The sequence below is a fragment of the Phaethon aethereus genome, assembly GCF_964289735.1.
Source record: "Phaethon aethereus genome assembly, chromosome: 12".
NCBI lineage: Eukaryota > Metazoa > Chordata > Aves > Phaethontiformes > Phaethontidae > Phaethon > Phaethon aethereus.
The window spans coordinates 21,303,425-21,331,229 of record NC_138588.1 but is presented as its reverse complement, the minus strand read 5'-3'; the positions used below and the strand labels follow the sequence as shown (position 1 = coordinate 21,331,229).

The window sequence follows — 27,805 nt, the reverse complement described above, 5'->3', positions numbered from 1 at the left end:
CTGCTATTGTACAGGCTGGGAGCAGAGCGGGGATGTGGGAGGGCGGGCGGCGAAGGCAGAAGGTCTCCCCGCAGCGTAGCCCGGGGATCCGCGCCAGCCCCCCTCGCGCTCAATGACATGCGGGCACAGGCTCCTGGGACAAGACACCCACCAAGCAGCAGCAGCAGTTACTTCCGAGCTGGTCAAAAGTCTAAATCACCCAAGATTTTCGCTTCCAGAACACCTTGAGTATACAACAGGGGAGGGGAAAAAAAAGGGGGGGGGGGGGATAAGAGAGTGAGGGAGCGCACATGAAACCTTGGAAATGGAAGAGGACACGCGAGAGCCCCTTCCTGCCTGGTTACAGCAAAGGAGGAGGAACAGGACGGGTAAGTTATTGCTGGCAAACTGCGACTGTTCCCCACTGGGCTCTCCCCTCTCTTCACAGGAGGCTCCCGTTCAAGATCTGTTGGCTGCCGACGAGCGGTGGCCCCGCACTTCCACCCCGGCTCTCCCGGCTGCAGAGGGGTCGGCGAGGCACGCGGCCCGCTCCCCAGCTCCCTGCCTGCAGAAGGGAGAGGAGCTCCGGTTCCGGAAGGAGACGACCTGCTGTCTTGGTAAAATAAATCCCTGGGAGAGGTTTAAGCAGCAGCAAAGCCCTGCTTGTGTCTCCCCGGCCGGGGACGACGGAAGCCGTTTTGGGTGCTTGGGCCTGGCAGCGTGGGTTTGTGCAAGGAAAGCTGCCTGCCTTGAGGAGAAGAGACAGTGCAGTTGTGTCTGTCGTGGCTTACAAAGTCCATGCCGACTTCTTTTTTTTTTTAAAATCGGAATCTTCCCCCCGTGTCTTAAATATCTGCCAGCGCTAAACTTCTATACTTAAAAAAATATATATCCCCTATGTGGATTTCACTAGTGAAACGCACCGAGACCCACCCCACCCCCTCGCCCTTCTCTTGCACGCACGCACCGCACACAAACACACACGCAGAGCAGCTCTATCAAATACTGGTTTGGTACTTCAGATGATGTTTTCTCCAATACCGAGAGGGGGAAGAAAAAAAAAAAACTAAAAAAAAAAGAGACATCAGCACAATCAACCCCAGCTAAGTAGCTCAGCAACACTTCCCAAAAGCGAAGGTTCTTGGAGCTGGAAGACGAGGTGGATAAAAATTACCCACCAGGAAAAAAAAAAAAAAATTGAAAAAACTTAAAATTATATAATATATACTTATATATCTTAACAGCCTCCTTATCCCTCGGTTGTGTTAACCGTAAAACGCACACGCTGCCTCTGCTTTTTCCTCTCAGATTGTGAAGCCAATCCTATAAAACGGTCGGATGTGCCCCCGCCGCTGCCGCCGCCCCCCTTCCCCACCCCAAAAACTGCATGCTGCACGGTGCCTTTCAGACCAGGAACAGGGCTGTGGGTGAGCGAGCGTCTTCCTCCAGTTAAGAACAAAGACATTATTTTTATTTACAAAAAAAAAAAAAAAAAAAGGAAAAAAGAGTTTTCCCACACAAAAGCACTACAATGATAACTCCCTTTGGTAAAAAGTGTAATAAATGTCTCCATCGGTCTGTCTGTAGGTACTAATTCTCAAGCCACCTGGTACTATGGTACACAAGAAGCTAGTACAGTTATGCTAGCACATCAAGCATACTTCCTTCAATTAAAAAAAAAAAAACCAAACCAAAAAAAATAAACAAAAAAAAATTGACAATTTGTACATTTATTTACAAAAAAGGAGGGGAACATGTTAAAATCGTGTTGTTCTCTGTTGTGTGTGTGTACATACATGTGTGTGAAAAGCTGGTGCATGGCACTAGGAGAGACTAGTAAACAAGCAGGTACAAAACAAAACGAAACAAAACAAATTAAAAGAAACAGTTCCACTGGCACTAGAAAGGACAGACCGATCTGCACGGGGTGAGTCCAGCCTGGGAGGGAGGAGAGGGAGGCGGGAGGAACCCAGGGCCCGCTCCGTGAGGTGGCATGGGGCTGCCCCACGGCCCCGCGCAGGACAGCGTGAAAGGGAGGAGAATCCGGTCGCGACAGGCACCTGGGGATTTCGGGACACATCCAAGCGGTCCGGTCGTGGAGAGCCTCCGGTTCTCTTCCCGCGCCGCTCAGGGCCTCCGGGGAGTCAAAACCTCAGCACTGCTGGTGTGTACGAGCTCGTCGTGTTTCTCTGGGATGGCTCAGTTCAGAGAAGGGTCCTTCCCGCCCTCCGGGGACGCGTGCCGAAGGCGAAGGGCCGGCGGTCCCAGCGGGCGCCGGCGGAGATCCGCGTCCCTCCAGGGAATCCCGCTGGTGACAGCTTGTACCAGCCACGCACTAGTCAAGTGGCCATGTTACGGAGAATCACGGTGAGGGGAGAAAGGCATCTTCCTTCCTCTCCTCGATGCGCGCACACACACACACACATCTCCCGGGCTCTTCCCTCGCCCCGGGGGAGCTTTATGGCGTCTTGAATATCGTGCCGTATTTGACGCGGTACTTGTTAATGCTCACAAAGTGCAGGGTCTCTGTGTCACAGGTGGTGGTGCAGGGCACCAAGCCCTCCAACCCTTCGCCCATTAGCCACTTGTTTGTCTCGGCTGCCATGTCACGGGGCACGTGCTCCTTGGTCCATTTGTCCACCCAGGCCTGGAACCGCTGGTGCAGCCGCTTGCTCACTCTTTCATGGGACTGCAGAAATAGGAAGGGGTGTTAGAAAAACAAGGCGGCTTCGGCCCCGAAACCGCAGCGTTACGCAAAGCTCGCCTGCCGGTCGGCACAGCCGAGGGGACCGACTTGCGGCGCAGGCACCGGCCCTTGCTAACGACAGAGGAAGAGCTCTGATGAAGGCCCCCGGCTCTCCCCTCTGAGGCAAAGGCGGTGGCAAAACGAACTCAGAAGTACCAACAGGTTTACGCTCTCTGTTTAATACAGCGGCTCTCAGGCTGGGGACACAGAACGTATCCGCCCGGCGCGGAACCCCTTCTGCATTGCCCAAAAGATGCTGCCTCCTCCTCCTCACGCGGCCAGAAGCCAAGTTAGACCCCCGACCAGGCAAGCCCTGCTCTCCCCAGCCCTCGGGGTCTGCCTCCAGCCCCCTACGGAGGGGCACGGTCCCAGGAGAGAGCACGCTCAGCATGCAGTACACATGTCAGGGGACCCAACCGCTACGGAAAATTAAGAACCGGGTCAGGTCTGAGGAAAAACTGCACGCATTTTTGAGTATGAGCATCTGCTTAAGGAATGTAAAATCCAGGACAGATGGTTTAAAGCCATGGCTTGAAAGCCATGAGTACAGGCATAATTGAAAACAGCAAACGTAATTAAACCTCATGATTAAAACTTATGTATTTTATTATTTGTTTTGTTCTTCTCCCAAAGACTGACTGCTTCTCAGTGTTCACTGTTAAATCCAAGAGATTTGTGGTTCAATGTAGCTTCTGGGGCTCCTTCGGTGTACTTAGGTAACCGAGGGGCTGCGCTGCACGCTATCTATTTAACAGTTCAGTAATTTGACTTATGTTCAGATTCTCTGGGTAGAAGAGAATTTATGAGATTCCTTTTCCTTGAGGTTTGTGCCAGCTGAATGGGATAGATGGAATTCAATCAAAATCCTCAGTATCGCCATTTCAAAGCGTCACTGCTGAAATAAAACACTCTCATCTGACGTGAATGCAAGTTTAACAAAATTACTTTACAACTAGTGAAATAAACCCATTATTTGTCTTTCATCAGCAAGAAACAGGTGGTAAGTAGTTGTTTTATAAGCCCAAATACGGGACCAAAACGGAGCTGTGAAGGATGATTTACTAGGCAGGCAGCGGTGCGCACCTCTCCCATTCCCTCGTCTCCCAGTGAATCTTCTCAGTGCTCAGAAAGCCAAATAACTTAATAGACTGAAAACAATCTCTGCAGCTACAGAAGAGACTACTGCTGACAGAGCCTCTCGGATACCTCCGTACCAGTTTCCAGTTGCTTAACTCAGTATCTTTTGCCTGAATCTGGCGGGTTTCCCTTTCTTTTACATTCTAAGCGATGGCACTCCACTTGACATTGTGCTTCAGATAGATTATAATGAAATTATAGCAAAGTCTTTCAAACCTCAAGTCTAAAGAGCCAGACTAGAGCTGGAGTTTGCTGTTGAAGCTCCCTGGTTTTCTCTATTGCATGGAAATATTCCCACGGGATGAGAAAAGTCACCGAGCGTCAAAGCGCTCAGGAGACCAAACCAGCTTTCTCCAAGCAAATCCTCTGGAATTTGGCCCACCTGGAGTCACAGGCGGTTTCCATCTTGAATACACCCCAACCCTTAGAGCTCAAGAACAGCTGGAGAGCCAACACTTGCTTCCCCTCCTGCATCTCTCCTCCCCACCTATCCCAGTCACCTCCTCCTCCTTCCCTCGCCCCAACAGTTACTTTTGGCACAGAGAAGCAAAAGCAAATTTGAGTAACTTTGACGGTGGGGTCAGGAAATGATGAGGGGATGGTACCCTTCCAAGGGGACGGAAGGCATTTGGTGCTCTGTACTCGGATTCCTCTTTGGGGGAGCCCTGGAAGAGCAGGCACTCTCACATTTTCACCACAAGAACATGCAGAAGACAGGTCTTCCCTAAAACAGGGGGAACACCACCCATGGGAAGTATCTCCTGGGAGAAATTTGAGAGCTTACGGGCGACACCACTGTCCTACCATAATAAAACTCTCTGGAGAGAAGGGAGGAGAGGTGGGAGGACGATGAGGGCTAGGTGGAAGAAGCAAAGACTACACCTTAAGAACATTCAGAAGATCTTTAGTGTCTTGGGAGGACAAAACAGCACAGCATCCTCCTGGCAACACGAAGAACGCTGAACGTTACCCATCAGGATCCCCAAGGACATTTCATCTGACTCTCCCCACCTGACCTTTGGGAGCGGGGGGTCCCAGGAAACACCAGTGGCCCACCTCAGTCCTTCCGCTCGCTCCTACCTGCTGAGCTCGCAGCAGAGCGGTCCTCCTGTACATGTAATCCTCCGATTTGATCACGTACACCATCTTATAGGAGTTCAGTTTGAATTTACACTCCAGCTTGTCCAAGCTCTCCACGTTCTCCATGGACTTCTTACTGTTTCCCTCCTTCCCTTCCTTCTCCTGCTGCTCCCGACCACGCTGACACTTACGGATCCGCCTCAGATTCCTGCAAACCAGAGAACCCCGCTTGGAATTAGTGCTCACCCTCTGGAGGTGGTGAGCCGGTGGATCTGTGCTGGCCCCTCAAAAGCCTGGCAAGCAGCTTGGAGCACGACTGCCTGCTGCAGTCATTCAGGCTCAGCTCCCTGCATCAAGTCAGCCCACTGGGTTTATCTTCTGAAAATCACAGAAATATTTTACCTTCTGAAATCACGGAAATATTGTGCAATCAGCTCCCTGCTCATGAAAAGCCCTGACGCGGCACCCACCGTTTTCAGGTAGAGGTGTTATGGTAAGCCAAGGCAGGACTGGCAAAAAAAACCAGCCTGGCGGGTCACCCGGTCGTTCTCACCGGAACCTGGCAACTCACCCTCTCCCCCACCCGTGGACCTTGCCATCTCTCGGTCACCAGACAGCAGGAGCTTGGAGCGGACCCACAGACTTTTAGGATGACTCTACACCACACTGCCAAGGTAACGGCTTCTGTAGTCGCATCAAAACGCAGGCGAGACCGAGCGCCCAGCACTGTGACAGCCTGGCCACTCACCTCGGCAAGAAGACCGGTTTCTGGGCCAGGTGCTCCCGGAGCTCGGGGGAGGTAGAATCGGAGTTGACGTACCGCTCCACGTAGTCCGACCAGCGCTGGAAGCGAGCACAGAGCACAGGTCAGCCACCGCTTCCCACCAAACAACATGGGATCGGTTAAGGAGGCTAAGCTGGAAGTCACACGGATGAACACAAGGTTGCTTTTGAAGGCTCCATGCATCTTATCCCCCAAAAGGCAGGTACGACGTTTCTCTATACGGTTTTGAGGGTTTTCCAACACAAAATAAACCAAGAAGGATTTGCCTGCTCGCGTCGCTGAAAGCTTTACGGCGTGTCCTTGCCATTTCTTTATCTTGTGCTAACGGGCCACGACAACAGTCAACTGGACACTCTCGTCCAGTGCACCCTTGACCATCACAGTTCTCTGGACAAGCTGCTCTTACCTCTGCTTCTACAGGGTCGTCAGAGTTCTCCTCTTCTGTGTCCAGCAGTTCAATGGTTAACTGAACTTGACCTCTGCTCTGAATGAACATCAGCTATAAAGAAAAGGCAGAAGGGGACTTCAGTAAGAGCCTTCAAATAGAAAAAACCTCCACTTCTCACTGGGGCAAAGGGAGAACGAGGCAAGTTGGCATAGTTCTAAGGGAAAAAAAAACCTGCTTCCCGCATGCCTGACAGCAGAGGGAAAACACTAGCCAAACCGCACAACCTTTGCGGAACAGAAAAATTGTAGAGCTTTTTGAAAACAAACAAGCAAACTAAAAAAAAAATCTTTCTTTTGGTTGTTAGCTTCTGGAGCGGTGCGGGTCCTTCTCGAGCCCCCAACAATCAGTTTGAAGGCAAAGGAGGAGCGATCGTACACCCGGGCTTTTATCCAAAGCACTTCACTCGCTCAGAAAGGGGCTGACGACCGCTTGCCCCCTCTCAGGCACCAGCTCGCTTTAGCAACGATGCAGCCTGCAATGATTTAACGCCCAGTCGGTATTAGCAGAGCTCCCCACAGCTGACAAAGGCTGAGGAGCAGGAGAAATGGGAGAGTTTGAGCTCACAAATTGAAACCGGTGACGGCAAAGCAGTCAATACGACACAGCCCGAAGTTGTTGTGAAGCACAAGGGGTACTCATTGCTGCTCCAGGAAATGTATTTCTGCTTGAAACCTCGTTTCCAAGGGGCCCTTACAGAAGCATTAACCTACGTGCCAAAAGCTGGGGACTTGCCACCAAACCTTTCAAGTTTCAGAGCTGCAGAAAGGCCTCAGGGGTCTTGGGGCACCTAAACAAGGCTCCTTTTTTAAAGGACTGGTGCCTCTCCCTTCTTAAAAGGCATCCCCCTCGCTGCTTGTTGCTTTGACGGCGCGGTTCACAGCCCGGCTTTACCTTGAAACAGTTTTCCTCCGACATGAGCTGCTCGGCTTTGCGCTGGTACGCGGCCTCCAGAAGAGTACGGGAAGACTGGGAAGCGAGAAGACCTCCCGTCGCCCCGTTGCTGTTCTCCGACAGGTAGAGGTCTGTGACCTGCACGCAGATCTCGTCGCTCACTATGTGCTGGAGCTGCAAAAAGGAAGAAGCGCGGGGAAGGTGTTTGTCAGGGAGTCTGCTACACGCCCATCAGCACAGAATAGAAAGATATAAAGATGTAGCGCTGGGTTTAAGAGGGGAAAAAAAAAATAAAATAGATTGATAAAGCACGAGTTTAAAGCTACATTTTTTTAGGAGCTTCTTCCAGTTGCAGATGATCCCTGCAGCTATGTAAAAAACCACAGTATCTTTAAAAAAAATTAGCAGGTGGCAAAATACAGCTACTCAGAGAAAAACTACAGGCAGGGAACATCCTGATCAGCAGCAGGGGAGGAAAGGCTAGGGCACCGTGACATAGTAGATTCCCCTCCACGGCAAGGGGCTGCTGCTGTGTCTGAGGAGAGGGGTGGGAGATTTGGCATCAAATCCTTATTTTGTACAAGTTTAAAAATCAAAAGCCACACGACCGTCTCTTGAATTCAGTTAATCTCCGGGCTGAAGTACAGAGCTTCTGAAAAGCAGCTCTACCCTTCTGAAAGAGGAAAGGTCTTTCAAGCCATTCCACTCCCAGCTCCCTGTGTCTGTTTTTGTTCTTTACGCTACAAAAAGGCACATGAAGAATCTTTCCCTTGGTCACACGTTCTTCCAACCAGCCCAATAAAAGGACTAGAGTTTAACAGCCAAAATGAGCTACCCAAACAGCCAAAGCTTTCTAGAAAAGGCATGCGCTGCTCCTACAGCACTGGTGAAAAGGGAAGAAATTTTTTAAATGCCATCCCGTTCTTTTTCAAGGTTAAAGCAAGATGAGCTCTGGAGACGCTTTTGAGGTTGAATACTTAGATCCTAAAACTTCCGGAAAACAAAGGGAGAACTCTACACGCACAGAGATGATATTCTCAACGATCTAAATACAGCAGAAATTACCTTTTATCACATCTCTCTACATCAGTCTTAGAGCTGGGTTAAAAAACACCCAGAATTTACCTGCTTACCCCTGAAATTCCTCATTTAGGCATACAACGCTCCCCCTCCGGTGGGGGCCTGGGCTCTCACTGCAGCAAACCACCCAGCTACTTTCTCTACCCCCAGACCATCCACCCTGCAGCCTTCGCCGGCGGTGACCTGTCGGACGATGCTCTGGATCAGCTTGTCCATGGTAAAGGCGATGTAGGCGTGAATGGTGAACATTTCGCGCAAGGAGTCCTCGTACTGCGACGAGTCCATGTTCCCATCCAGGAGATTGCGCACCATGTCCAGGAAGGCCGGGTAATAATCCTCAACGTCGATGTCCACTGCAAAAAGAGAGAATGGGAAAGATGAACACACCACCCCCAGGAAGGGCTGCTTTGAGTTTTGGCCCTCAGACCACCCAGTCAAGCTGAAGAGTTCCTGGAATAGACTTAAGTTTGTCTTTTATAGACATTTAAATGACTCCTTTGAAGGCCACCGGCACTTTCATTATCTCCTGCTTTCCAGCTCTAGCCTTCCTCCATGAGGCCTTTATTTCTGAAATGTTCTTAAAAAGGCTTCTAGTTAGGGAACTCGGGGATACTTTAGATAAGCAAGAGTAAAATGAAAGCTCTTATGAAATAACTGCTGCATATTACCATTCCGCTATTCGAGGCCCAGGTACCCCACTCCTCCTCATCTCCTCCCTCAATTCGGTGCTGCCCAGTGATAATAAGAGAGAGATCCTCCCATTTTAAAAAGAGTCACCACTGTAACGTGCCTGAAGACACCAAGTAAGCCCAGTCAACACGCTACAAACAGAAGCGTCCTTCTTCCCCAGCCTCCCCCCAGAAGTCACTCACTAGGCTCCTTCAGTCGCAGCTGGATGGCAGGACTGTCGCTCTTGTCTCGCTTTATGCCCAGCACTTCCCTCTCCCACTCCCTTTCCCGCGTCTCCTCTTCAATCTGCCGCTCGGCCTGGGTGCAGATCCTCAGCAGCCGCAAGCACAGGATCTGATGCAGCCGCATGAATATGTACCAGTTGCTGTTCACGTAGAAGAGGTTGTAGACCTCATCCATGCCCCGCAGCTTCTGGGCCGTCGTGTTGTTGAACATCAGCTTGGTTTTGGGAGGACTGCCTCCAACACCGTTGTGCTTTTTTGCAGCCCCAGTAGCTTCGTCCACATCCATTTCCTCTTCTTCCTCCTCTTCCACATCCGAGAGTTCGCCTCGCTGAGCAAACAGCAGGTCTGGAATGAAGTGATACATGATCTGCTTGATTTTGTACTTGTCCTCTTTCTGGATTCCCGTCTGCCTCTTCACGTGGTGGATGATGAGAGAGGCAGCATCTTCCAGGATCTGCTTGTCTTCATAGGCTAGTGATAGGTGTGGGCCTGTGGGGACTCCAGCATTGTCTTCCGAAGCCTGCTCTTGCCTCTACAAATGAGAAACACAGCACAAAAATTAGTCCCAAACACCGCTCTGCACCCAAGAGCCTTCGGAAAGCTCTGCCAGCGGCGCAGGCTTGCTCCCTCATCGAATGGTGAGGAAGAGGAACTGAAACTGCACTGGCAAACTACACAAGCTCGAGGGAAGGAAACTCTTGGTGACCATCTCACCTCATCGTAGATGCTCTCAATCTCATTGAGGAGACTCTTTGACCTCAGGACCTTGGTATCATTCTGCTTGAAGTTGATGCCCTGGTGGTCCAAGGATTTCAGGTAATACTTCTCATTCTGCTCTCGCCAGACTTTATTAAATCCTCTCTGGGCTTCTCGCCACTCTTCTTCTTTCATCTTTAACCTTGGATCAAGAAAACAAGGGTGAGCTAAGAGACGTAAAGGTCCCTCTCTCAGCATATAAGGAAAACCTACGCCCCTGGTTCCTGGCCAGCGTCGAGAAGAGCTGAACTCCTTCAGAAAGGGGCACAGACGAAAGCCGTCCCACAGAAGGGAGCTGTACAGGAGGGGCACCCTGCACGCACTCTTCTGAATAAACCCCTCTGGACTTCTCCCGTGTCCGAGTAACAGGAACAAAGGGGCTTGAGGCTTGTGCTTCCCCCCGTGGCACGCCGGGACAGCCGGAGGGTTTGGCATCCCTCTGGCCCCACCGCCCGCGGCGGGGAGCGGGGCTGAAGGGACAGGAGAGCCACGAGAGCTGGTCCAGCTCGCTCAGAAATCCCCCGAAATGCGGGTAGCTCCAGCTGCGGAAAAGGAATAGCTTAAGTTTGGATGATTAACAAAAGTTATCGCCTTGCAGCAGCCTGAGCCTCCTGGGAACGGGCTCCTGAAGCTGGACTCGGTCTCTCAAGCAGCTCGAGAGCCGGCAGCAGAGTGGGGAAGCTGTGACCTCGCAGGTATCCTGGGTAAGGCTGTGAGCCCCAGCCCCGAGCCCCGAGACAGAGGAGCGACAGCCCCACGGAGACGAGAAGCGCCTGGGGAGAAGTACCTCCTCCTCGCACGTCTCCTCGAGCTCCCCAGGGAGCTGCGGCACCCACTCCCTTTTCTTGACCGAGGAAGGAGAGGCTGACGACAGAAACCGGACTGGGGACCCGAGGGTAACGCAGCCACCGCAACCTGAGCCCGCGGTCACGTACAGCCGCGGGATTTGGAAAGGGATCAAATTTAGTCCTGGATCAAGCCACACAATAGTGTTTCCTCAGCTTACGCACAACGCTGACACCGGGGAAGAAATAAGGTTTAAGAGGGGACAACAAAAGCTCTACATCCCTCCAGCTGAGCTGGTCAGGTTTTTGTTTCAGAAGGGTAATTCGCTCTTTCTAGGCGATTATTATGAATCAGAGCAACTGAGCAGAAGATAAAATGCACTTCTTAAATTACAGCCTTGCGGAGCTCACACCCTTTAGGGGCAGAAATTAGCTGTTTTACATAAGTCTGGATCACGTAGGGCGTGTTATCCTTCGGTAGAGCCCCCGGGGCAGGGTGCTAGAGCAGTCACTACCTTTTCAGTACAATGGGAACAGCCACGGATGGGTTCTTCCGAAGTCCATCGATGATGTCGGCTGCCTTGTCAGCATATATCCTCTGGAGAGCCTTGCGGTGGATCACCTCCGAAGTGCCACCCAGAGTGTTGTCCAGCCGGAATTTGGCCTGCTCCTCGGCAGACAGGCGCGAGAGTTTCTTTTGGATTGCCTCAAGGACGCGGATCGTCGCCAGGTTGGTCTCCAAGACAACATCCAGCTGAAGCAAACGGTGCATGAGCCATCGTTGAACAGATAAAACATGATACCTCACAGAGGCTAACATTTAAGTGACACGAAACAAGAAGCCGTGCATGTTTAACAAGATGTTCTCGAGCAGTGGTTTCCGTGTTCAGCTGCTCTAAAATAATCCAATTATATTTCACCCGCTACCTAGATAATACCGCATAAGAATTTAAAGGCGACCAGAACGATACTGTTAGGAAATTACATTTTCCACCTGGGAATAGAGCACAATTGACAGTTACTCTACAAAAGGACGTGCTGAATCTGAGCGTACTCAGGTAATTGCCAAGCTAACTTCCATTTCAAGTCAAGATGTCAATCATTTAACATCCCGAACGGCTCGCTTTTCAGATTATTACAGGGGAGTGCATGTTCTCTTGCGCTACGTGGGCAGTAAGAACAGAAGAGATGCATCGGTTACGTGCTGGCCATTGAACAATTTCATCTGGGGCAGTGTGGACGAATTGCTCTGTACAGAGAGTGAGGGGCAGGGGTGGCAGCTTGGAGCGAGAGGTGGTTATGCAGCCGCTGCTTCTTGCATTAAGAGAACACAAGCTTTCATGCAAAAAACAGGCGACAGACACAAAATAAAAACCGAGCCTAAGCAGTAATATTAAAGGTATAATTATAGCAAGATCATTAACCGTTCACAGAACCCCAAGCCTTCCGAGGCATGAATCAAGGAAAAACAATTTACCTCGAAACGCTCATCCTCGCACCTGTAGATGTGCTCTTCGTATTGCGTCTTCTTGGAGCTCACGAATGTGGAGTCTTCGGACCAGGACGGGAAGGAGACCCAGGTGTCATTCAAAACCTTTGGGGGAGACAAGAGTCACGGTCAGTCTTCAAGGGGGGTCACACTCTGAGCCTCGTCTTCTCCTGGAAGGATGTAACTCCCCAGTGGCAAAAATTGCGTGCCCCTTCCTAATCCAGCATTCGGGGGGCAACCCCAAACAGCCAGAACCGAAACGTCCAGGCGGTCTGAAAATTGCATTAGCTGGAGCTGTGAGAAAACACTTGCAAGGGAAGAGAAAAAATAAAAGGTGAGAGGAGTTTTTCCCGTTACTTCGGATTAGTCAACTGCAACCAGCTGGTTCATCACGTGTGTGATTCACCATCGACAACACTGGGTGGTCATCATGTCAGACATGACTGTCAGTGCGTGGTTTCTACCTCCAAACAAGGCTAATTGGGAATATAAATCCATACCCCAGCAACACCTTTCCTGACAAAGCAGCTGAGCACCTGCAGCTTTCACCCCCTCCGAAACAGGAACAGAACATCAAAAAAAAAAAAAACCCAAATCCCAATAAAACGCAAAGATGCTAAAGGCAAAAAAAATAAGGATTTTGGCAGGCAGGCTTGTGAAAGTCAGACTCAGCTTTCATAAACCTAAAGCCTGAACTGAGTCATTAGATTCTCACAGGAAGAAGAGTTTGTAACTGCATGACACAAGACACTTTTGAAAGACACGTCAGGACTTCGATTAAAAAGCTTCACCATTGTCTCTTGCCCAGGTCGTTGCCGCTATCTTGCCACCACTCCGGCTGAACGCTTATCACTGCCGCTACATGCGTGGCTCGGTCACCCACACTCATCCTCCTCCTCTCTCACGGAGTGCGAGGGCACAAAAAAGGGTGATGTTCCCAAACGGCAATCTCCTCGCTCTTTGTTGCGGGTGCCACCGCTGACTGCAGTCACCCAGGGGAGGGATTTCTGGGGCTCTCCCCACCTCTAACGAATGCTCCCGAGCGGCATGTTTATTAACTGGCCTTCAGCAAGAGTCCTGCTCGCTCACCTCCAAAACCTCCCAACACCAGTGAGGGAACAGGACCAGCCAGTACCGTTCCCGCTTTGATCAAAAGGTCATTACAAGGCATTAAGGACTCAGTGAGCACACCTGATCCTGCAGGACTTTGTTGGGAGACCAGCTTTGACTCTTGAACAAGAAGGCTGGCACCCTGTAGGGAGCCGATTTCCCAAAGCAACGCACCTTTTTCTGGAGACAAGAGGTCGTCTTAGCATTTCAGGTGGAAAGAAAGAAGCATGCGAGAGTTACGTGGGAGAATCTGTCTACAGAAAACGTGTTTTTTCTTTTAAAGTTGGACTAGAGACAACTCTGAAAGCAGACGAGGTGGGAATTCGCTGAAAAAGGGGGCCATAATTTTGAATGACACACTACCTTGTAAAAGATCCCCGAGATCACGTTGAGACCGTACAGAAAATTAATCTGCCGCTTCCTACTTGGGAGTTTCTCAGCTTGTGATCTTACTGTTCTTTTCACACACACGTTATACCGTGTCAAACATCATACGGATCCAACGCCCTTACGTTTTATTTAAGTAGCGAAACGTGACAACTCTCTTTTCCCAGCTGCTTCCCGACGCTTCACGCAACCCTTTCACAGGCGTCACCGGGGAAGAGCTGATGCCAACCATCAAAGCCGCGTGGGTATCGCAACTCCCGGCGTAACCCATTCCTAGACCGACGCCTCGCCCTGCGCAATAGCTTCTGGACGCAACCCAGCCGTTTGCAGGAGCACTCCCCTCGGGCTCCGACACGTCCTACAACGATCCCGCGCCGGGCTGCTACGCCAATCCAGGCAGCTGCCCGGCCCCAGCTCCGTCCCCAGTTTTGGAAAGAGCGAGAGCGGACGTGCCCCAACGTCCCCGGGACCCTTTTCAGCACAGCGCAGGGAGAGAAAATAAATTCCCCCGTGGCGTTCTTCCGTTCCGCTCGCCCTTGCTCCATCCCTCCGTGATTGCCGGGAATAGCCTTCCTCGGCACGCAATTCCCGACCGAGAGCATCTTACCTCCTTACACAGCGGAGTCCGCCCCGTGCACTTGGGTTGCTGGTAGCTCTTGGGTAAGGCTCGGTAGCTGGAGCCCAGCCTTTTACAGGAGGCATAGTCTATCTCCATGGCAATCCCCTCGGTAGCCCGTTCCTTCGGGTACGTCTCCATGTGAACAGACTCTTTATACCCCAGGAAGTTTTTAAACCAAGTGAACAATTCTGGGAATTTCCTAAAAATAAAAGGAATGAAGTGAAAAACTAGCCAAGCGGAAATCAAACGGCGCGGAGCCGCGACGCTGAGGCTACAATCGATTGCTACAGACAGACCGTGCCCAAGAAGACCCTCTGAATTATCAGTCTGGTCAGGGGGGACCCTCTCTGCTCAATCCCACTTCCACACAGCCCGAACAAATGGGAAGCGAGGAGCCGTTTGTGGATCAGGCTGTGGATCTCGGTGTGACCACGGTGCTTTGGGATTACTCAGGATACCGTATTGCCAGGGGTACCCAGGCAAGCACTGATACATCCTCCAGCCCCCGCGAGACAAGCCACGAGCAAGGAGCAGCGGCCAAAGCTTTCCCTGCCAGGGCAGGGTCACACCCGGGTCTCCCAAACTGTCTGCCGATGCTCTTGACCTTAAACCAGACCTTTCACTCTCCAAAAGCAGCCAGAAGAAACCGAAAAGCGATTGCATAACTATGCGGGCAAAGGGTTTCCGCGGCTGCTTCAGCCAGTGCTGCCTCCCCAGACCACACAGACCAGCACGAACGATGAAGAAGCCTCCGCCCGCAAGGCCCAAGGTCGCCTGCTCGCGGAGAAAAGTCTTCCAGAGAATTTGTTAGTCTAAAATACCGCATCTGTTCGACTCCTCTTATCTCACGCAAAGAGCTCCAGCAATATGAGGGACTGAACCGGTTACTGGCTCTAATTGAATGGCTGCTCATTTATTGCTTTTTCATTACACGACAGAAGATAACGCCCAACTCCAGACTACAAAACCTGCATTATACCTTTCCAAAACCAGATATTCACCCCCATAGCTAGGAGCACGGACAGTAGATGGGAGAAATCCAGAATTTTTGGGTCAAATATTTCACCTTTCCTAGCTAAAGGTAGCATCCTGCCGATTCACGACCAATTCCAGGGGAGCTACGGAGAGAGTGGAAGCTCCTTGGGGCAGTTTCTTTGCACAGCAGCTAGTGTAACGGGGTCCTGAACCCCATCTGCGTTGCTATTGCCTTCTCCCTTGGAACCAGAGCCTCAGCTGGCAGGAAGAGGGAACATTAATCTTGCTGCCCAAACTTGAGGAGAGGAATACGGGTTGGTTTTAGCTGATTAATACAGAGTTGTTCTGTACGCTACTGGCGATTAGGGAATTCATAATTCCCATTTATACCTATTATAGTATTCCTTATCATTTTTGGCTTCACGACAGAATTCGGCTGCCCTTTGGAAATTTTAGTGAGTTTATATCAGCGCTCTTTTTTTCGGGGACCTACGTAACCGGACAGTCAATCTTTTCTCAAGCGAAATAATCCATCATCCCAGAGCAAGAGACTGCAACAACAGGCTGCTAAGTAATTCCGTTTGCTCTTCTGGAAAAGGAAGAAACACAGCGAGCAGCACCAGCACTGCTCTCGAACGCTGCCTGCCTGTCAAGACACGGCTCCTCTTGGGTCAGGAATAGAAAAGGGCAGGGTCCCTCCTCCTCCGTGCCACGCCGCCGGGCGAGATGCGCTCCCCTGGACGCCCACCGAGGTTAGCGTTCCTCTCCCGGCTCCGCAAGGGAAACGGGCCGGGCGGGTGAAGCTCCTCGCCTAAGGGAACGGGCTCCACTTACCCCAGGAATGGAGACACGAGCTGTACGAGCTCAGCCCGGGAGATCACCTCCTGGTTGAAAATAACCAGGCAGCGAAGGAAGTTTTCGTACGCTTCCGTGCTACGCAGAGCCTTGCGGACCTTAGAGAGGGAAGAAAAGGGGAAAACGGTGGCTGTCAGGGCGAGATGGAGCCGCGCGCGCCGCCGCCGCCGTCCAGGAGACCCGGATTCGACGCTGCGCTTCCCGCCGCCGCACGGAGGTTACGCTCGGAGCCGGAACGTAAACCTTCGGGCGAGCTGAACAGAGGGGCCACTCGCCCCGCACGCGGGGCCAGCCAAACGGACGGCGGCGTGAGCCGTCCCCGCGCTGGCGATGCCCTGCAACACCAGCGCCCGGTGCTTTACCCCGGAGAAAGGAGCTGCAAGGGAAGAAGGAAACCCCTCAGAGAAGCCCCTACCAGCTGGACTACGAACTGCCGGCATCGCGGACGACGGCGGTCCTCACCGCGGCCACCGCACCCCCACCCGGGCTGCCTTTAAGCGCCGGAGAGTATCGCGAGCGGGGAGCGGGGCCGAGCGCGCCGTGCCCTGGGTAACGCCGCGCCGGCCCCGCCGGCGTTGCCGCTCGGCTCACCGCAGATAAGCCGGCTTCTGTACCCCGTATCTTCACGGTACGAGGAGACCGAAGGATTCATCCCAACGCCATTACCTTTCCCACGAGAACAGTTAGCATCTACGCGTCAGACGGAGATCTATCATCATTAAGGCACTCGTCATTACGGTTATAATCCTACAGCAGGGATTTCTAGGTTTATTCGCGTTAACACCTACACATCCTCCGAGCCATAGATTGGTTCCCAGTTACCATTAGCTGGTCTACAGCAGGCTGCAAAACGCACCACATCATCAGGGAGCAACCGAGACTTTCATCGAGACATGGGTATTACTTAAAAAGCTTGTTTATGTTCACCGTGTACTCCCCTCTGAGCCGTAAGGAAACGTACGGACATCTCAGGGAAGACGCCATGGTACCACTTGGAAACATCCCACATATCTTTCATTTGTTGTGTGTGGTAAACCAGCAACAGGTAACAACTGTGCGATTAATTAGAGTCAGCTCTGGGGGGAAAGGAAAAAAAAAACCAAAACCCACCACCAAAAACCCAACGACGAGACGAACCAGCTGCTTGGCAAACCGAGCTCCCACGCTGCAGGCAGCTGGTTGCGGGTGGGTACCGCAAGCTGCGCCGACGCAGCAGGACGCGTCACGCACATCACCGGTTGTCCGGGGGTTTCATAAAGGTGAAGAAAAATTTGGGGTGTGCGTTACAGGAAATAAAATCCCATTCCTGCAAATAAACCGCATCAAGAAGCGGGTGAAAAGCCGGAGAGTGAGCTTTGGGGAAAAGATGTCCACGTAAAAAAAGATCACCGGTCTTTTAAAAAAAAAAAAAAAAAAAATTCGGTGGATCTGACTCAGAGGTCGCACGATACATCTGAGGTCAAGCTGATAAATGTGATCAGGGCAGTATATATACACCACGTACTTCACTGGGATAAAAATCCGGACGCACACACTAAGAACACAAATCAATGACGCGAGACGGGCTTTCTCTGAATCTCGCTTCTCACCTTCTCAAAGAAGAGAGATTCTGTCCCCACACCATGTTTGCTGGCTTCTGCCAAAGACTGGTCTTTTAAACCAAGCAGCTTCGGTTTCTTCTGTTAACAAAAAAAAGAAAGGCAAGGAAGGAAAAAAAAAAAAAGGGCTGTTCAGCGGAGCAAGTCACTGTATTTTGATCATCTGTCACATGGGGGTTTCAGCTTCCTGACCCCACCGTTTGCTTTCAAATAAAAGCGGCTTTTTCTGAAGGAAACCTGCATGAAAGCGTGTGTCCCAAGCTAATCTATTAAAGGTTAATCAGTAGCACAGAACTCCAAATATTTTTAATACACTGTTGCATCCTTTTCTGTAACTAGTTGATTGAAACACCCACGCTACAGCGTAGCTCATTTTTCTAACTAGTATGCAAAATTACCCAAATACATCTGGTTTTTTCCTACCACTCGCCCAGTTCTTGAAGTCTTACACCTCCCTAAAATTATCGTACTCCTTTTTCTCTCTTCCATTGTGCTGCGAGATCCCTTTTTCGCTCCGCATCAGCACCGCTCTACATCCTCAGCAAGGCTAAAAGCTGCCTCCAAAAGGTGTTTCTTTCGCCACCCTTTATTTGGAGAGGGGGAGAAAGGGCAGACGGGGAAGTAAATCACCGGAGCTGAATAATACAACTACACGTGCTAGTGCTTTTCAGCACTAGGCAAGACATCCCGCCTGCAAATAAGGCGGGCACGCTCATCCCTAACGCACAAAAACTCAGCCTCCTGGCCAGGAGACCATTTTTATCGCACCGCAAAGCCCGGCTCGCTCAAAACGTGCGTCATTTGAAGAGGGCAAGCTCCGCTAAGAGGAGAATCATTCATCGTCGCATCGTAAGGTTCATCGGAGGGAAGATGAGCGAACGGGATTCCGCTGCATCTGCTCCACGTGCCACTACGAGGCAGCTTTCGGGCACACCTTCCTCTTGCCCTCAGCTTATCTTCCTACATGCCTTAGAAACAGCGCTACAGGTTTCGGACAAATTTATTTTGGGACCTGACGGAGACTTTTGTCTCCACACCCCGTATCTCCCCCTCATCACCAAACGCTGCTTTATTAACCAATAAAACTACCCCCACGCATCCTGCCGCATCCTAATAAAGGTGGGGAAAGCCGTATTTTTCCCCGAGCCAGTAAAGAAATTATTCCTGCCCTCACATACAGGTCACACCACCAGTCTGTGAAAACCAGAGGCGAAGCCTCGTGCTTTATAAGCTCCCTTTCACGGCAAGCATTAGCTTCCATTTTCTCAGGCTGCTCTGCCTCAGCCTCCCGGGAAAAACAGGGCTGCTGAACGAGCAGCGCACGCTCTTACCTTCACCGGAGGGGTTGCTCCAGTTCCCGAGTGCCGTCGGATCTGACAGCCATTCTGGTTGGGTCTTTGCTGTTTGTTGTTGAGCTGTGGCTTCTTCACCGTGCCACCGTGATCATTTCTTACCGACTCCACTTTCTCTGCAGTTGTCTTACTTAACAGCTTTTTTAGAGACAAACCCATAAGACCGTTAGAGCTGAGTTCCACGCATCCAGGCAAAAAAATACGCCTGCTCCTCCTAGCTCTAGGTGACCAGTGCATTTTACCGCAGTTATCGAAGCCTTAGAACAACCCTTTTAGGCAAAGGGATCGTATTTAAAAGACAAGTCGCGGCCAGAAAACACAGTCTATTACCCTGACCCCATTCCCACACTCAGTAAAAGATCACTCCAAAAAAGAAAACCGAAGAAACAAACAGCAAAAGCACATTTCTCTGAACTCTGGCTAGATCGAGAAACAGTTTTCCGCGAGGTATTTCGGTCCGTCTCCAGGATGACTCACCACAGAGCTGTTGGCATCGGGCAGGAACTGCCCGAACTCCGAGAGCAGATCCTCCTGGTTCTTGAAGAGGCGAGCCACCTGCGCGTACACCTCCTGCTCCGTCAAAGCCGGCGTGTAGTTACCTCCTGCCTCCTTGGCGTTACGCTGCTCTTTCTGTCGTAGGAAAGGGGAGAAGCGTCAGAAGGAGGGATGCACAAGCTATTTAAGTGGCAAAGAAAAAAAGAAACTACAAACCCTCAGTGATCTAAAGAGTGAAAGAGCAAAAGTCTCGGCATCTTACGTAAAGAATCATGCTGTATTAGTACTATGTTTATAGTATGATTCTTATATATACTAAATATATATATACTTATATATAGGACAAATATAAACTAAATATTTGGACATTAGGAAAGATTTCTTCACCGAGAGGGTGGTCAGGCATTGGAACAGGCTGCCCAGGGAGGTGGTGGAGTCACCATCTCTGGAAGTGTTCAAAAAACGTGTGGATGTGGCGCTTCAGGACATGGTTTAGGGGACACAGTGGCGCTGGATTAATGGTCGGACTTGATGATCTTGAAGGTCCTTTCCAACCTTAGTGATTCTGTGAAATGCCCAACTGGCCCTGGACTAGTAGGCTACTGGTCAAGCAAGGAGTTTCTTTACTTTTAACATCGTACTACGGCTCCCGTGGCAAAGAAAGAGCAATAACCACGCGTATACTCAAATCCGCACCGTCAGCGCTCACCTGATACGTATGGAGGATCTCCAGGAAGGCTTTGTAGATGTCCGGCTGTCCCTGGAAGCGATTCTTGATCTTGTTGACGTAGTTGATGGCATGATTAAACTCAACGGGCTGATTGTTCTGCAGGGATGGTGTGGTTCCCAGAGAGATTGTCACAGGCGTATGAGGTTGGACCGGTGGCGAGCGTGGCGACGCGTACGGTGGAATCGGGGGAGTTTGCTGGCTGGCGGGAGTATGTGCCTGCAGCTGCGATGGCTAAGAAGAAAAGAAGCCGTGTTAAAAATTAGCAGATGCCTTTATGTTTGGAATAAAGGCACTTTTATTCCGCTTACGGACCACATCCAGAGGAAACGACCCAGCATATAAACGTATCCGACACCTACGGTGGAACAACACGGATTCAACAGAGATACCTCCGGAACACATCAAGTGGACGACACCTCCTGCGACCACGTCCAGTCAAACCACCTCCTCCCCTATACTCGCCCGGGATGGCTTTTGCCGCGCTTCCTTAAAAGACTCCAACTGCTACTGAACAATTATTCCCTTCACAGGTCTAGGGCCGTCCACATTTCCTAGCGGCTGGCTAAGTAGAAACTGCTGTGAAGAGTCAAAATTAAGAAGTACCATTTCACAGTCAGAGTTGGGATTTAAAGATTAACAGAGGCACAAATACAGGGAGACTAAGCAGAAGAAAACTATTAGCCAAAGCAAAAAAAGAGATAAATATTTAGCGGGCCAGCAGAGGCTACAATTCACCAGGAAGACAAAACACCTGGACCATTCAAGCTGTTGTTATTAACAGTTAATTTTCCTTGCTTTTGACTGAACCCTGACAAGAGACGCGTACTGTCTCAAAAACGGCTCGCTCCAACACTGCAAGTTATTTTGCGCCTAGTGAAGAACTCTGGGATGCATAAAGCAAGGCAAGAGCAAGGGAAAACTGGAATTTCTTTCAATATTGAGCCAAAGAGCAGGCAGATAAGGCTCTCGGAGTAATTATTTTGAATACTCTTAACAGCCACCGGAATATTTTGCAGCAGCTTTGAGGCGGCAATTGTAAATACAAATTCCTGTCACCTTCCAAACTTCAAAACGTGGATTACGCAGCGTTTTAAATACTGACAGTGTGGGCAACCGTCTTAGGATGGCCAGAAGCATCCTATGGCAAGATCCTGTCTACAACTTCACCTTTCTGGTCAGGAAATCTCCCCTCAATACCTAGCATGCCCCTCAGGCTCATTTTAAAGGTTCAGCAAAAATAGTTCAACTCTTTGCCGGACGATGGCACGGGGAGAAACCCCCTTAGCCCACAGGGATGAGAAAGAGACTGCTACCTCTTCAGCGAGAGCATGTACTGCTTCTTCGGAGTCTTCAAATCTGGCACAGGTAAGTTCACGCCGGAATGCAGCATTAGCTTTGCAGCCTTCAGCTTTGCGGATCTTCTAACACGTTTTAATTTGCCCTTTCTGAACGGGAGGTTGCAAGTCTCACCGATGTCGGTCTAGAGATTATTGCCACATTTTAAATCCCGCTGCTTTCTAACTGCACATTCTTTTTTTTTTTCTTTTCCCCAGCCAATTGTTAGCTAATTGTACGGTTTAGAGATTAAACCTTGAGAAACTTAGGGAGGGAAAGAACCCTCAAAGGCTCTCAGATCTTTCCACATTTTGAGGCTGGAATACGTAATATTTTATCTAGAGTAAGCTCCCTGAATGCCTCTTCTGTTTTCCTGTTTTGCTTTCAATCACATAAAATACATCCGTTGGACAACGGCATCTGGATTCTATCTAAAGCAGAGAGTCAAATTCCCTTTATTAGCGAAAGGCCTCAGTTTTAGGCGCACAAACGGATACCTAAAGGCGACATCACGCTCACCTTGCCTGAACTCTTGCACTTTTGACATCCTCAACATCTCCTGCACCCGGAACCACACGCCAGCTTTCACAGCAAGAGCAGCAGCTTCACCACGGCCTCCGTTTTGCGGGGAACTTCTCGGGACTTCAGCTGCCCCGAGACGCTACAGACAAAAGCGGGCGGTTCAACACGTGCCGCTGCTTCAACTGGGAAGCCCTTCCTGCAGAGCCAAGTGCATTTCGGGGACCTTTTTCCGGGGCTGCCGGATCGCTCCCTGAATAACAGGCGTACGTTTTACCAGATGCTCCGAGCAACTTGCAGCTCCCCACTGAACGCAACAAGGCCCTTCCACACCCTTAAGCTGCCTTACTTGAATCATTGTCAAACCAACCGGGACACATCTCGAAGTCTGAAAAGGAGAAACTAATCCAGCAGAAGCACAACACACGCGGGTTCACAAATACCGTGAAAAAGCAGCGTGGAGGTTCCTTTTTCGCTCTCTAGCTCCAGACCAGTTTCAGCCGGAGGCAGAGGGATCCCTGCGGTATCAACGTTCGTCACTCAAAGCCTCTCACCTTACTGATTTTTGCGGGGGGAGGCTGCGGCGCTGGCTGTGCTGGCGTGGGGGTTGATTGCGCCGAAGGCTGCGACTGATGCTGCGGCTGGGGCTGCGGCTGGGGCTGCAAGCCGTGAGTGGGGATCTGGTGAACCTGCCCCGGTGTTGTCACGTTCACCATATCATTCGTCTGCACCTCAATCTTGTAACCGGGCGGCAAGAAGGTGTTGAAACCCATGATCAAGTCCGGGTGGCCCTTGAAGAGCTGCGATACGCGGCTGATCACTCCTGGAGTGTCGATACTGAGGGAGGAACAAGATCAAAATGTCACGATCCTCTAAGAGCCTTTCGGCGCTACACCGAGTTCTCCACACAGGGATTTCCCGTTAGAATTTTTACCTTATCGTCTCTTAACGCACGAAACGAAGCAAAACCGATCCCTTTAAATACATCACTGAACTTAAGAACGACACGTGAACTATTTTATTAGCCCAGACGGCATTTTATATCTATGAGATCTAGTCCCAACCCCGACCATTATTAATGGGCAGACAACCAGCCAGCCAGATGAATCAGCTATCAAGGCTGAACTTGTGAACTCCCACTCTAAGCAGAGATTTAGCAGAAACGAAGGGATGCACATTTAACGTTTGGAAGAGAAAGCGCACAACTCACTGCTTTCACGCTACTGCTAGAGGTGTGTTACTCGGCACAGGGAAGGACAGAATTCAGCTCCTGCTCTGTGCTCCCATGCCTGCATAGACTCCTCCTAACTTAGAAGGAAGAAACAAAACGCAGCTGCTTACCTTTGAGATTTAAATTCCTTCATAATATCCAAGAAGTCATTGTAGACCTGTGGCTGGCTACCAAACTGCAGCTTCACCTGGTCCAGATAGGACAATGCATCCTCCACCTGGAGACGGAACAGACGGGTTATATTAGCAGAGAAGATTTTCCATCACCTCCACTGTTCTGCAAAACACGCATTATTTGAAAACACAGCTGTTAGCCCTGAGCCTGGGCAGGGAATTAAAGAGCAAAAGATCATGAGCCTGGTTAGCGTACTACCAGCAGCGTTTGAATAAGAGATACTCACTCCCCACTCCTGGCTCACAAGATAAAACTGTACCAAAAAGAAACAAAAAAGGAAAGAAGGCAACACAGATCAGCAGAATTACTCAGAAAAAAAAAAAAACAACAACATACTCCAAATTTACCATCGCTGAAGTGACTGCTAGGATAAACAGAACTAGGCTGAGTATTTTTCCTGCATTCATATGTGGAAAATATTATGGAAGTCTAAGAATAAGCAGAAAGTGGAAAGGACATATTCAGCGTAGTAGATGTCTGCCAGGTACACGCTTGCGCTTTTTTCTGAACGCTAGACATTTCAGTTCGACATAGAAGGATTTCGAAAACGGCAGCTGTGGGCGGTAAATTGTTTTACACCTCAAGCAGCAAGAAGTTTATGAACCGTTCGTGTACCAACATCCCATTTTTCGGAGCCACAGCCTAAAGCAAGAGCTCTGGGTCCCCGTCGCCTCCGACAGCCGGCCCACACGCTCATCGGCCACAGGAGCTACACACAGGACCTCTCCTTCGTCTGAAATCAAACGACAGCAAGGGAAGACAGACTGCTACGTATCGCCCCGATCTTGCCTCCGCAGAGGATCTGCCATCGACGTCACGGGGAGAAAGAAGCGCCCGCTACGAAACCATCGTCGGAGGTCGCAAGAAATGAAGCAGCCTCCGTTCTGCACAAGGAAAGGGCCCCTCACCCAACGGGGCAGCGGGTTCCACCAAAACTGGAAGATCCTCGCACCGTATGTAGAAGAGACGAAGAAACAGGCGTCAATTCATGTATACGTGGCCTTCTCGCTACAGCTGAACCAAACGTAGCTACTTAAATGGGTTATTTTGGGTGTTTTCTCTTTTTTTTTTTTAAGGATTTTACAGCACATGATCCGAGAATAGAGCCTTCCTTACTCCCAAATCACTCCCACACAACCACCCACGTAAGCCATGCGTTCAGAAAAGCACCAAATGTTTTGGCAATTTAACCCATTCATACGAATACTCTGATCAATACTTCTTCCTTTTCCTTCCTGCCCCTGATCTTTTCCCCAGCGAGTCCATTTTTTATTACGGTACTTGAACCAACAGGGTTTCAGGGGAAAGAGAAGCCCCTTTCTGCATTCAGTAGTCCTCCGAACCGGAGAAGCACCTGAGCCTTGCGAAGAAAGCCGGCTTTGCGGGGAGACTCCTCTACACACCGAATTAAAAAAAAAAGGACCCCGGCTGCCCCAGGATTCAGGCACAGACCTAGCGATTCCACAAGTTAGTTCAGCAATTTGAAAGAAATACTTTCAATAACTTTTGCCATTCCTCGAGGCTGCTATAAAAAAAAAACTTTCCCTAAAGTTTGCCGGATTCCAAAGGCGATGCGGGACCACCTTTTCCGCGCCTCGTGCCGTACGTCTTGGGTACACGTGGACGCTCTTCATCCCTCTCGCTCTCACCCAGAAGCGGAGGAGCTTCCTCACGCGCCCCCGTAGCCAGTTTAACCGCGCTTTCCTTCCAAACCCCGCTTAATAAAACAGCTATTAGCTGCGCTCCTCGCGCCTGACGGCGGGTCCCCTCCAAAAAGCGGGTTTACTCGGAAGCTCAGCGTTACCTTCAGCCTCTGGAACTGCTGCTGGCCCTGCACGGGCACGGCCGGCGGGGTGGGGTGAGCGTGGCTCGGCACCACTTGGCTGCCGTGGGGCTGCACCGGCGCGGCGTGATGGTGGCCGCTGTGGACGGCTGCGATGGCTGGTCCGTGGCTGCCCGAGTTCTGCGGCACGGCCGACACCTGCCAAGGCAAAAAGGACGTCGGGTACGGCTGCACGGGCAGACAGCAAGGTCAGTCTTCCCGGACCCAGACACACAAGTAAAATTTTAAAGGAAGGAGAACACAGCCAGTTCGACCTTTAACCGTGACCGCTAACAGCCCTTCTCAAAAAAAGATCTTCTGCTGTCTTCGACGATGCCCCAGAGGGGCCTAAAACCGAAACAAGGCAACTCTCGTCCTATACTCCAAAAACAGGAGAGCCCTCTCCGCAAACACGTTACAAGCGCAGGTTCTCTCCAGCCTGCGGCCTCACTGGCTGTCTAGTCACCAACACTAACATAAAGACCTGCAAAAGGAGCACAAAATGGGATTTTTAGTCTGACAGCAGTCAAGGGTCTCTGATTTCCCCCCCGCCTCTAAAAAACACTTGGTGCCATAAGCAATCATTTGAATGAATGGATCTTTAAGGGCTTCCGCACTCCTGCCGTTCGCTTTGGGTACTGGAAGTCAAACTGCGGCTCTCTGGCCGCAGCAGACTCCGGGGAAAACGCAGCTCGGTATCTCTCCTAGAAAACCAGGGAAAGGAACAGAAGGCATGCACTTTTCAGGTCTCCTTCATACGTTAAGCCAGAAAAGTTTCAACTTGGACAATACCTTAAAAGAGCCTTTAAAAAAAAATTTTTAAATAAATAACTTTTCATTTTACACCACCTTTCGTTCTCTATTTGAGCCTCTTTTAGACGGGATATACTTTTTGTTAATCCTTCTCATGAACAAGAAACAATTTCCTTGCTGGTCCATCCACGTTCTTTTGGGGAAGGACCGCCAGCACAAACACATCTTCCAGTCCCTGCAAAGCGTCTGCCTGCAGGCTCTTCAGCTCTGCGGCAGCTACTATCGCCGAGAACATCCCTCCTCGTTCATACCCTGAGCAGAAGAAAGGCAGAAGCCGTGTGTAAAATTAGGCACTAGACAGGGAGGGCAGCTCACCAGCAACACAAGCGTGGAAGATGCAACATGCCAGAAACGTGGCAGAGACAAGTAACGCGGGAACAGCCTTTCACTGGGACGTCTCTCCAGCGCACTCTTAAAGTACTTTTTTTTTTTTTTTCCTTCTTCTCTCCCCAGCTGACAGCTCCTTGCAAAGGAAGTGAGAGAGGGAAGCGTGCCACCTAATGACCCCGGGGTAATGTTTTGGGAAACGTTTCAATTTTCCTGAAAGTCTCCGATCTAAATGCTGATCCGAGCCGGTCTGTTAGGGCTTAAGATCACCCCAGATACCATACGCCTGTGACAGAGCAAGCGTAAGAACAAACCTTTTCACGGTGAGGAAAAGGAAAATGGAGAAAAAACCCTGCACACATTTGCCTCGAGGATTCCGAGACCACGATCTGAGAGAATCATTACAGGAATCCTGTTCAAAGCAGCCAAATGACACCACGCTTGTTCAGGCGGCTCTGAACATCAACGAAGCCGACAGCCTTCAAGCAAGTGCTTAAAATGAGACGTGCGATAAGCACATAGTCCAATCTTGGTTCTTCTACAGGAAGCCTTGGTTGCTAAAACAAACCTTGCCTCAAATAGAGAATTCTACCGTGAAACGACCCGCGGCTGGCTGGGCCCGCGGCAGGACCGCAGCCGAGGGACGAGCGCACGCACCTGGTAGCTGGGAGTTACCGAGTACTGAATCCCCGTGGCAGACTGCATGGTCTCCGAAACCGCCTCGTACACCGGGGGTGCCGGGGCGAGCACGCGGTGCTGGTGCTGAAAAGCTTCGGTGCCGCTGGTGATACGTCTCTGCTGCGACGCGTACACGGGTGACTCCTGCTCATCCAATCGCCGCTTCATTCTGAACTCATGCTCGGGAAGCGCGACAAAACCTGTTAAAAAACAGACCGATTAACAAACGCGATTGATTCATCGCTCCCCGCCAGCGCCGTGGACGCTAAGTTCACCGGGAGCTGGTAGGGCAAGTTTCTGTCTATTCATTCGGGTTCCTGGTATCTCGAGATAGGAAAGGGGAATTAAGATTCGGCTTTCTGCGTGAAATACGCAATCGTGCTTTACCACACAAAAAAAAAAAAATACAGCCTTGCTGTTGGAAATAAAACGCTCTGCTCAAAAGTTAGCCATTTCTTCAGTCTCACTCAAAGGGCATCACACCCTGAGCGACGCCCAGCTCGTCGAAGGCAGCGTTTGAACACAACGGACCGAGGGAGAGCGCGTTGCCTACACACAGCCTGGACAAAGCTGCCTACGCTGAAAGCAGCAAAAGCCTCCCGGGGAGTCCAGGCAGGATGACAGTCAGCCCCGAGAGACGCTTTAAAAACGTGAAAGGAGGAGGAACAGTCAGATTTTGAAATCACTTACAAAGCC

At 50.6% G+C, this 27,805-nt stretch overlaps 1 protein-coding gene across 1 annotated transcript; it reads right to left on the bottom strand.

Moving 5' to 3' along the window:
• Positions 1–548: 548 nt before the first annotated feature.
• Positions 549–27,805, bottom strand: SIN3A (SIN3 transcription regulator family member A). The gene is made up of 20 exons (XM_082005381.1): positions 27,089–27,805; positions 25,274–25,450; positions 23,406–23,512; positions 22,619–22,901; positions 20,190–20,441; positions 19,463–19,615; positions 18,965–19,123; positions 17,625–17,714; positions 16,015–16,133; positions 14,194–14,404; positions 12,078–12,194; positions 11,116–11,354; positions 9,774–9,957; positions 9,018–9,591; positions 8,329–8,498; positions 7,066–7,239; positions 6,133–6,225; positions 5,691–5,785; positions 4,943–5,150; positions 549–2,668 (listed from the first exon to the last, which is right to left on the bottom strand). The coding sequence occupies exons 1-20, from the start codon at positions 27,275–27,277 to the stop codon at positions 2,438–2,440; spliced, it is 3,825 nt and encodes a 1,274-aa protein (XP_081861507.1). The 5' UTR covers positions 27,278–27,805; the 3' UTR covers positions 549–2,437.